Genomic DNA, 10,892 nt, shown 5'->3' on the forward strand with positions numbered 1-10,892 from the left:
GTAATGTAAATGTGTAGGGGGGGTGTACAGTGGGTGGTAATTGAAAATGTGCTCTGATATATGTTCTTCACAGAATATGAGCCAAGGCTAAAAACAAAAAAAATAATTGAGGATATCAATTTTCTTTAGATAAATGATGAAAAGGGGTCCCACAGACCCGAACACCATACAAGGGTTAAGTGTGTTTTTGTGAGCACTTTGAGCTTAGTCTCTTGTATCTTAAGTGCTATATAAATACACTGTATTATTATTTATTACGCAGCAGCTGTTAAACAACCTGTTTACAGATGTGTTTCACCTCTAAGTTTTCTGTCATCTCTCTACCAACACTTATTTAATAAAGTCGTAAAATGCTCACAAATTATAATTAAAACGAGTATAACAACTTTCGTTAAAGTGCATCTATGCAACAAATATGAAAATATATAATTAAATACCTGTCTGTTAGAAGTTTATCTACCATGTAACATAATACAGATAATTAAAGAATCAAGCAAATAAAACAAATTCACTTTTTTAGTGAGTCCCACACAGTCCCAACACACAGATTGACTGGTTTCATGTTTTATTCAAACATATATTTGAAATAAATTGTACAGTTTAAATTAAATGACAGCATAGAAACCCTGCAGAGCATCAGAGAACATCATAAAGGAGCTTTTAGATAAAAAAAACAGTTCAAGCGTAACAGCAGGTCATCATTCAGCTGATATACTTTGGATTAGCACTTTAACAACATCACAAACAACAAGCTCGTAACAAACAATGTCAATACAAAAATAAGTCACATTATATTCCAGCTTCAGAGTACATTTCTTTACAGCAGCTTCAGATCAGAGAGAGTTTCTGTTAATGCCGTCTCGAGGCAAGGCAAGTTTATTTATATAGCACCTTTCAACACAAGGCAATTCAAAGTGCTTTACAAAAATGAAAGACATGAAGAAAATGGCATTTAAAAACAGTCGTTAAAAAGCAAAGATAATAAAATAAACATTAAAAGAAAAAATACATGGATAAAAGTTACAGTGCAGTCTAAGATATGAATAGTTCAATTAAAAGCAGCGACAAAAAGAAAAGTCTTCAGCCTGGATTTAAAAGTAGTAAGAGTTGCAGCGGACCTGCAGGTTTCTGGGAGTTTGTTCCAGATATTTGGAGCATAATAACTGAACGCTGCTTTACCATGTTTAGTTCTGACTCTGGGGACAGAAAGCTGACCAGTCCCTGAAGACCTGAGAGATCTGGATGGTTCATCATTTAGCAGGAGGTCAGAAATGCATTTTGGTCCTAAACCATTCTGTGCTTTATAAACAGCAGCAGTATTTTGAAATCTATTCTTTGACACACAGGAAGCCAGAGTAAAGACTTCAGAGCAGGAGTGATGTGATCCACTTAGTGTTAGTGAGGACTCGAGCAGCAGCGTTCTGAATCAGCTGCAGCTTTCTAATAGATGTTTTAGTGAGACCTGTGAAGACACCATTACAGTAGTCCAGTCTACGGAAGATAAAAGCATGGACAAGTTTTTCCAAACCCTGCTGTGACATTAGTCTTTTAATCCTAGATATATTCTTTAGGTGATAGTCGGCTGATTTAGTAACTGTTTTAATGTGACTGTTGAAACTCAGGTCAGAGTCCATGACTACACCTAGATTTCTGGCTTTATCTGTTGTTTTGAACATTGCAGGCTGAATCTCAGCGCTAACTTTTAAACGTCCTGCCTTGGCTCCAAAAACAATTACCTCAATTTTATCTTTGTTTAATTGGAGAAAGTTCTGACACATCCAGTCATTGATTTGTTCAATGCACTTACTCAGTGTTTGAATTGGAGCATAGTCTCCTGGTAAAATTGTTACGTAAATGTGTGTGTCATCCGCATAGCTATGGTAACTTATTTTGTTGTTTTTCATTATCTGAGCCAGCGGTAGATAGTGTCCCCCCTCAGCTGCACTGTGCTTTACAGTATGTGGTGCAGCGGACTATGAGCTGCTATACCCACATCTCTCTCCCTCTCTCATCAGTGCATGAGAAATTACCTAATGAGGAATGGGTCGCACATTTCCACAAACTCATTAACCCACGAGCGAGTGAGACTAATTGCAGCGTTTGGGTAATGTGATTTCACATCTGTTACTGCAGCCCAGGACACAGTCAGCACAGGGCTGGATCTTGTGGGATGAGCCACACATAGAGCTAGATTTACCAGAACCGCTGTTTGGCTGTGGGTATAATATTTGATCAACTTTTGTCATGCCATATTGTGTAATTACATTCCACTGCAGGTGGGCCTACTGCATTTATTCTAAAAAATAAAACAAGTCTAATGCCAAAGCTGGCATGCGGACCATAGAGGTAAATAAATAGCACAAGACAAAATGAGTTTGAGTTTTTGACCATTATGAAACAAACAGTCATTAAAGTTTAGAACAAAAGGTATACATTTGATTTATTTATTTATCAAAAGATGTTCAGTTACTTTCAAATTGAATGTCAGATTACGTGGGATGGCTTACAATAAATTGGTGAAACATCCATGGGTGACATGACTATATATAACATTGTTTATCAAGTACGGTTTTCCTTCTTTGGACTTCCATAATTAATCTTTATTTATTTACTTATTCATTCAAATATTTTATTTTACAAAATAAAATAATGCTATCTGTATCGTATTGTGTAGTCTGTTAATGCAATCTAATTGCTTATAGCGGAAACATAGGGTTTGACACACGCACTCACACACAGAAAGCACAATGAGAAATAAATGGATTTTTCAGGGTATTCACTTGGGTTGGTATTTTCAATAATTCTGCAAATTACTGCAAACAAATATATGTTAATAGAAAAGGTGGGAACCAACTGTTTAATATGGGAAAAGTAATGTACTTCTGTTAATTATGATTAATCCTTTGTTTAACCCCCCTGCATTGTTACAGAAACTCCAATTATAAGTTTACAGGCAGTAGGACTGCTTATGGTAATGCCATATCTCATCAATTACCTTTCTGTGACCGTAAATTGGCCTCAGCGCTGACAACGAGATGAGGTTAACACGCTGATTAATTTGAGCTGCTGTGATTTCAGGCTCAAGTTGACACTCATAATCTTTGACACAGACAGTGAGGTCCGCTTTCTTCCATAATGGAAAAAAGGTTATTTACTTCTCTCTGAGCTCAACTGAGTTTATACACATTACATATCAAATTATTATAATTTGAAATGAGAGTAACACAAACAAGGTGAGAGTTGTTCTTACTACACAACTGATGGACAAGTAATGAGAAATGTTGAATAAATGTCAAATGATAAAGCCAAACTGAATAACACGGATTATCTGTATTTTTGTTTTGCATGTTATGTAAACACAATGCAAGCTATGGCTAATGATAAATCAGAAATAATAAAAAGATTAAAGTCAGTTAAACCACTTCAGGGTGACAGTATGTGAGTAAAGGTTGTTTAATGTCTTGGAGAAGTGTGTTTGTGTAATGCTTTAGAAACAAATGGAGGATAATCTGTCATTTAGTTTCCAACACATTCAAAGATCAGTTTTTTGTTTCACATTTCCCCTATTATTAGCCTCGGAAACTCCCAGATCAACATGTGTAATTTTGTATCTAATAGATAGTTTGCCTATTGCTTGTTAGGTTGTTGCTCATCACTTTGTTGGAAGTGAACAGCTGTTTATGCTGAATAATGCCATGTTAATGATATAATGTTGCAGGATAAACAGTGATGCACAATATGATCACTGCATAGTTATACATTGTTTTAAGGATGTAATTTAAGTGTTTATAAATTACTACAATGTGAAGCCAAGTTGTGAAAATGATAATGTGAAAGCTATAGTGAGGCTGTGCTCGTCTATTTGTGACGAAAAAAAGAAGAAAGCCTTATTAAAGAATTTAAGTTTAGCTATTTCGCCTATACTGTTTTTTCAAATAGTCATTTAGCACCCACCTAATAGCAAATGGTACTGTTGCATCCCTGTGGCTTCTAATGCAAGATTTAAGCTGCATATATCAGATTAAAGTGTGACCCACATTACAGTCTATCAACAGGGTTATTGATAGGCTGCTATGGAGAAATTCTAGTTGCCTATATTTCTGTGATTCCCATGAGAACTGAGTCCCCTTCTGGAATAACAAGATCTGGATATTATAACAAGGTCAGTTTTGCTAACTCATTGATTGAATCATATCTGAGCTAGCTCTCGAGTTAGGATCAGAGCCTGCTTTGGCCTCAGACTAAAAACTATAGAAACGATATGACACACACAGGCCTGTGTGTGCTCCTGTTTAGTCACAGTCCATGCAGTCTCAGTGATGACCGTCATGGTGAAAGGCAATGACCGTCACATCACTGCTCTGACATCTTTACCCCTCCTGTCTGCCCACTGGGAGCAGTCACCCTTCATAAACCCTTTAACCCTGTAAACTCACACTGGTCACTGAGTAACAACCATGATATAAGTTTGTGCAGAAAAATTCATTAGAATATGTAAGCACACTATAAGTAAAAGTCCCATTATATTTGTGATGGATATAATCCAAATAACTACAGGTAGCCTTACATGAACCTACCAGAAGGGTGGTCAGTACTGAGGTTCCATAAATATATACAGGATAATATAAATTCATGCAAAAATGGTCATTATAACATCTTGTTTTACCTAATGGAGACATAAATCATTCTTGTTTTGACATTCTTGAAAATTACTTTTATTTGTTTGTTCATTTTAAATTGGTACAAACCCGTCAATGTGGTGCATTTCGATGTAAGATCCAACATTTAAGAAATGTATTAAGTAATAGCACATACAATAAGTTAAAACATGTCACAAAAAAGACCAGCGGGTACATAGCAAGAATGTTTTATCTACACAAAACATCCTAAAACAGCGTAGGCCTACTGAAATATTTGTTTTTTTCCTCTTTAGATTTATGCTCCCGTCTCATGCAAACGAGACTGAGGTCGCCTAAGAAAAGTACCTCAATTAATTTGAGTGGGCACCGGTTTCTCCTTAAATTATCCAAGCGTTTAAATCCACATGCACAGTGCATGCCCGAGACCCAGTTCAATAGGCCTGCCTACAGTATGGTGCGTGTGTGGTAGGCTGTTACCACAATGTATACCCAATCTTATAAATATCCGTTTGACATAACACAACTTCACCTGAACACAATAACATGTGTGCGTAAAGACGCACCCAATGAAAACGTAAATACGACGATTGTTTGGCTCTCAATAATTAGGGCCTATATTCTAGAGATCATTACAATAGCATTTATCATCAATAGTTGATAAAAAAATCATTTTTGAATTAACAAGATACATAACCCCAAACCCATGATGTTTTTTCTTCCATTTGTCCATCTGTGTTGTCCTTTTCTCTTTTTTCATTATGTCTAGATGTCACATACAATCTCCATTTTCTCACATTTCAGGCCTGATTAGTTCGCTCGTTATGTCATTTGATCTAATAGCGGGAATAAAATCAGAAAAAGAGCCGCACGGTGGGGCTTGGAGATGAAGTTATGAGGAGAGGGGTTCGGTGGGGATTCTTTCAAAAGTCACTAAGTGAAACTCATGGACACTGTGTGCTCCAGCGCTTTGCGCCGCAGTGACGCGATGCTTGTCCCTCGCCACATGTCACTGTCCGGGGAACCACACAGCTGCGGGGAGCCCGATACGTTTGAGGGGCCGGAGAGAGAGGCCGACATTCCGGGGAAATGCGACTGGTAGAGGTGTGACTGCAGATTGCCATTTGGGTTCAAGCCGTTGGAGAGACCCATGGAGTTTGGTGGGCCAGGACCAAGGCCGCACTGTGACAGAGACTGCATGCCCGGCTGGCGACCCATGGACGGCGGGAGCTGCAGCTGGGAGACCCCCGGCATCCCCGTGGCCCAGCGAGAGTCGTTGGCGTGGAAGGAGCACAGGCTGTTCTCCATTGCAGCCGCGGCAGAGAACTGCTGCAGACCCGGCGTTGGGAGCAACGTCCCCGGCGAGCGGAAAACGTTGGTGGTCTTCTTCCTTTTCTTCCATTTGGCGCGTCTATTCTGAAACCAAACCTGCAACAGGAGAGACAGAACCGTTAGCCATCAGAGGAACACATGTCTGAAGCAGTACATATCTGTTTATTACACTGTGAAGAGAGCTGACTAACTTTAGGACATTGGGGTCGTTAGGCTAATGAAACTAAATGATTGCATATAAAGGCCTACAGTCAGGCACGTGCACAGATAGACCCCAAAGGGGGCTTGAGCACCTGCTTTTTGCCTCTGATTAAAGAAGTAATGTTTTGTTTGATTTTTGCGCACATGTAACCCAGTTCTTAAGGGTGGGGTATGTAATTTTGGAGAAACCAGCTCGAGTGCGCTAGAATTTGAAAGTACACAACCGGGAAAAATCTGCCTCTTCCTTCAGACTTCCTTACAGAGCCCCTCCTCCAACACACACGAATGCGCACATGACCAATGAGGGCACGAGATAAGTTCGTGCACAGATGGAAGGCTGACAGGCAGGTAGGCCATCCAGTTATTTTTTTAAATGATTGGTCGTGCTTTTTACAGCGCTACGGCTTCCACAGATGACATTTTTGTATGTATTTATTGTCAAAGCATTTAATATATTAATTGCTATCGGGATGTTAAGAGCATTCCATGGAATATAACAAAAAAGTGTTTCTGAAATAAATTACATACCCCACCTTTAAAGGGTTAGCAACACAAAAGTTCCAAGACATGGACGTTACACAGTGTTTTCAACACAGAAGTGCTTTAGCGAATCGGAATGCAGATCCTGCAGTAGGCTACCGGAGGTGTGTGTGTGTGTGTGTGTGTGTGTGTGTGTGTGTGTGTGTGTGTGTGTGTGTGTGTGTGTGTGTGTGCGTGCGTGCGTGCGTGTGTGTTTAAGCTGTCAAATTATTCTCATTATTATTATTATTATTATTGGCTATATTTATAGGAGGGCCAGAAAATATTGTGTAGGGAAGTTAGAGATTTCGTCCTTGATTCCCTGGTGAAATCTACCCTGTTGTCCTTAGCGACACAACATCTCTAGCAGTGGGTCCTGGTCTAGAGTCTATAGCCTGCGTTGAGTTGGGGCAAACACATTGACAAGACATAACGGTAGATCTTCTGCAATTGGCCTAAAGACCTCCAATCAGAATATATTCACTTCCACCGTAGCCAGGACTTTGATTGGGTAATATTTGGTGTGATGCATGAGTCGGTTTAAATTATATAGCCTAACATTTAAATAATCTTCTTATAAGGTGGCTGCAAAAGCCAACCATCCTGTTTTCAAAAACGTTATGTTTGGAACTGAAACAATCAAAATACCAGGGTTGTGAATTTCATTGTAAAGAGAAATACAACATACAAAAGGCAATTTGTGTACAGGCAGCAGTCATAGTTGTATTACTGGTGTTCGGTAGCAGTACATCGAACAATGTATCTTTCCAAAATCATTTACAAGTAGATTAACAGAAAATTGCAGTACAAATGGCCGGCATCACTGTACACAATCCACGTTAAAAATTCTCCACATGCACACTCGAGAACCACAAATACACCGACTCACGAACTGAGCTAAAAACGCACGGTGTCCCAGTTGGGCTTTATAAAGATTTCATCATCTTCGGCCGTGATTAATGCGCGCGCGAGGCCGTGAGTCGATGCCTCCGTATTAAAAGTGAAATCTCGCTCTCATTCCGCTCAGCCATCCGTGAAACGTCGCCCAAACCCATTACATTCGGGGGGGAAAGAAAATGCAATTTCTCATTCCATTAAAAAAGTACAATATATTCTTGAGTCCTATTAAGACGTCGCTGATAGAGCATTTTAAAGGCTGTGGAGGCACGCGCCCTGTGAAGGCTGCACCTGCACGAGCTGCACTAATGTTTACCAACAGCAAGCAGGAGCCGAGCTGCACCGAGCACAGAGGATCCGACTCTACATACAATAAATAATTGATTATTAAGGTGACTAATGATTATAGTCTACTGGTTTTATTGCGTTCGGTGGGATAATTTGCATGAATTTCACATCACTGGTTAATAACCCGTTCAGTTATAAATAAGACTGAAATTGGTTGATCATGTGTTTGGTTTATTAGAGGCTGGTATGTTTCTGCACGCTTGTTAAGAAAAAAGCACTTAAGTATTAGACAGTTTAAATTGTTGCAAAAGTGATAACGACCACAATTATTAAATAACATTTTTTTTAAATATAATTTCTATCCAAACATTAAGTCATTTTTGTGGGGATAATTTCAATAGATGTTTTTTTATAAAATCGTGTACATATTTGGCCGGGGTAACTCTCTTCCATTTGTAATGCTAAAATAAATAGATACATACATTGTCAAAGTCTTTAAAGCCACCCATGTAATGTAATTGTTAGGATAAACAGACACCAAACATTACCACTAATGTAAATGTTTAGGATTAAAGTCACCACATATGGCTTTGTACAAAATGTTTATGTTGAATCTGAATATTTCGGAGTTTATGAGGAAGGGATTCCTGCAGGTGTAAATAGTTTCAGCACCTCAGACAGAGCCACTTTTATTTAGATCGGACTTGGCTTCTTAGAATTAAATATTTCTTACTATCAGAATGAATTTGAACACAACATAGGAGATTTTAATTATACAATTCAATTAAAGTAGGCTTGAGGTGGTGGTATAATATGACTCTAATTATAATCTGCACAACAGTCCACTGTAACATTGTATAATATTTTAATTAATATAGAGTGCACCAGTGACGTAAATTCACTCATTAGCTTTGATATTTCAGACATTTACTCCCAAAACCTAATAACCACAATATTTGGTGACACAAATGCGTTGAGTGACAAATTATTTTAAAATACAGTTAAATAAATACAAAACTGTTAGAAGTGAACAAACTATATCTCACAAAAGAACTGAGTGACTGAATGTTCGCCTGTTGTGAATATATAATGTTTTGCTCACTGTTTTTCAGATGGAGTTAAAGGATTATTTTTTAGAAGTGTAAATCGCTTAAAAACTATACAAGACCAAAACACATTCCCTGATATACAACGGCAGTATTTTCATCCTGTGAAATTCACATTGCAGATGTGTTTACCTGAACTGCAGATGTGTTTACCTGAACTCTGGACTCGGTGAGGCCGACCCTCAGTGCCAGTTCCTCCCTCATGAAGATATCGGGGTAGTGGGTTTTGGCGAAGCTGCGCTCCAGCTCGTTGAGCTGCGCCGGGGTGAAGCGCGTCCTGTGGCGCTTCTGTTTGCTGGAGGACTGACTGGAGCTCTGCTGCGGCTGCTGCTGCTGCTGCTTCTCCTGCTCCTTCCCGTTCACTTGCATGCCGGCAGAGTTGGATCCCACCGTAGCGATATCTTCTCCCGGCAGGAGAGTGGTTCCCTCTACAGAGTCTGAACCAGGGGCCATGTCTCCAGGATGCCCCTGGTCTTGCAACCCACCACCCAGCCGGCACTTGAGAGCCTCCCGGTGTCCGAGTAACTCTGCAGCATCCTTCATCCCTGAGAAGATGAGGAGGAGAGTCTTTGAGTAAATACATGGGGAACCTTACAGCGCAGCATCTTTAAATGAGAGTTAGCCTGAAACGGTTTTTCTTCTTGATGACAACAGACATGCATTAATTCAAAGATTATAACACATACACTCAATATAGCTTGGGTCGTAATTTCACTGGTAATCTTAGCTGTCAGATAATTCCCCCGGAAAAAATACTGTAAAGAATTGCTTTAAACAACGATAAAACACTTAGCTGTTAACACAATCAAGCTCAGTCTATCTATTACATCACAAGGTTGAATAAGAAGTTGAAAGCTTACACTGGAGTTTAGGGCCGGAGTTTAGTGATGATAACTCACCCAGCCGAGCATCCAGGAGGTCGGCGTGAGAGAGCATCGCGTACCGCTCCAGGGTGAAATCGCTCCAAAAAAATCCCACAACTTTGGGGCAATTTAAAAAGTATACATCGTCTAAATGAACGAAAATTCGGTTTGTGGTTAAAAAAGGAGGTCCCTTGCATTATAATGTCCTTTAGAGCGATGGGGAGGCGCTTATTAGTTGAAAGAACCCATGAGCTTCCTCAAATAAGAGCCAATCAGAACAGGAGCTTGGAAATGTCAGCGACGTGACTCCCCCCTCTTTCTTACACACATACGCACGCTCGCTAACGCGCACGCGCACAGACAAAAACGCGCACGAAGCACTACAATTCAATTCATTCCTCTGCCATTCCGTCCTCTGATTTATTAGCTTTTCATGCTCAAATTATTCCACGTTAAACGTCTTAATGTGTTTGTTTAATCTCATATCTTTGTGCCATGACAGGACTCCTGTTTGTAGATGTGTAAAACACTGAAGGGGAGCTCATGCAAATATAAGGCTGCTTTATTTCAGCTCCATGTTGAAGAAACGTACGGTTATTTAAGCAAGAAAATGTATTGCCATTAAAAAATTCGGCATATCCAAATCTCAATTTTCAAATCACTCATCAGCCTGCAGACAGGAACCCTACTATTTTCAAGCTGAGTATGATTCTTGATATACAATACTCTGTATTTCCTGTTTAGGTGGATAGCAGATTGATTGTGTTCTGTTAACAGTGTGGACAGAAGTTTAAAAAAGCAAATAAACAAATGTAGGAGATGAGTAGCCATACGCCAGGCCTCCTTTCCCCACCTCAGAACTTCCCCCGTCCTTGGATCACAAACAAAACGAATATCGTTCCCATTCCCCCATGGCAGGTGATTTGTGGAGACAAATCGAGGAAATAAATAAATAAACGAGTACAGATGGATTTAAGCTCTGTTAGTGATCGGCCGCTTTAACTCTTATCGACTTTTCATCAACGCAGGCGCAATTAAAGGTATTTAGG

General features: G+C 39.5%; 1 protein-coding gene across 2 annotated transcripts; it reads right to left on the reverse strand.

The window, feature by feature from the left end:
- Positions 1-4,697: 4,697 nt before the first annotated feature.
- On the reverse strand, positions 4,698-9,998 carry LOC104948666 (homeobox protein orthopedia B-like). 2 transcript variants are annotated; one of them, XM_010774889.1, is made up of 3 exons: positions 9,880-9,998; positions 9,134-9,525; positions 4,698-6,065 (listed from the first exon to the last, which is right to left on the reverse strand). In XM_010774889.1, the coding sequence occupies exons 1-3, from the start codon at positions 9,914-9,916 to the stop codon at positions 5,571-5,573; spliced, it is 924 nt and encodes a 307-aa protein (XP_010773191.1). In that variant the 5' UTR covers positions 9,917-9,998; the 3' UTR covers positions 4,698-5,570. The 2 variants fall into 2 exon arrangements, with proteins under 2 accessions (XP_010773191.1, XP_010773190.1); XM_010774888.1 differs by having other exon boundaries at positions 9,841-9,998.
- Positions 9,999-10,892: the final 894 nt, after the last annotated feature.

This window comes from Notothenia coriiceps, unplaced genomic scaffold, assembly GCF_000735185.1.
Source record: "Notothenia coriiceps isolate Sejong01 unplaced genomic scaffold, NC01 NC01_scaffold00014819, whole genome shotgun sequence".
In the NCBI taxonomy this organism is placed as follows: Eukaryota; Metazoa; Chordata; class Actinopteri; order Perciformes; family Nototheniidae; genus Notothenia; species Notothenia coriiceps.

Bases quoted from the DNA above. Each gene is read 5' to 3' on its own strand.
- LOC104948666 (XM_010774888.1), bottom strand. From the start codon at position 9,916: ATGCTCTCTCACGCCGACCTCCTGGATGCTCGGCTGGGTGAGTTATCA. The intron at 9,526-9,840 runs GTAAGCTTTCAA...TCATCTTCTCAG, and splicing joins CTCCGGCCCTAAACTCCAGT to GGATGAAGGATGCTGCAGAG. The intron at 6,066-9,133 runs GTAAACACATCT...CTCCTGTTGCAG, and splicing joins TCACCGAGTCCAGAGTTCAG to GTTTGGTTTCAGAATAGACG.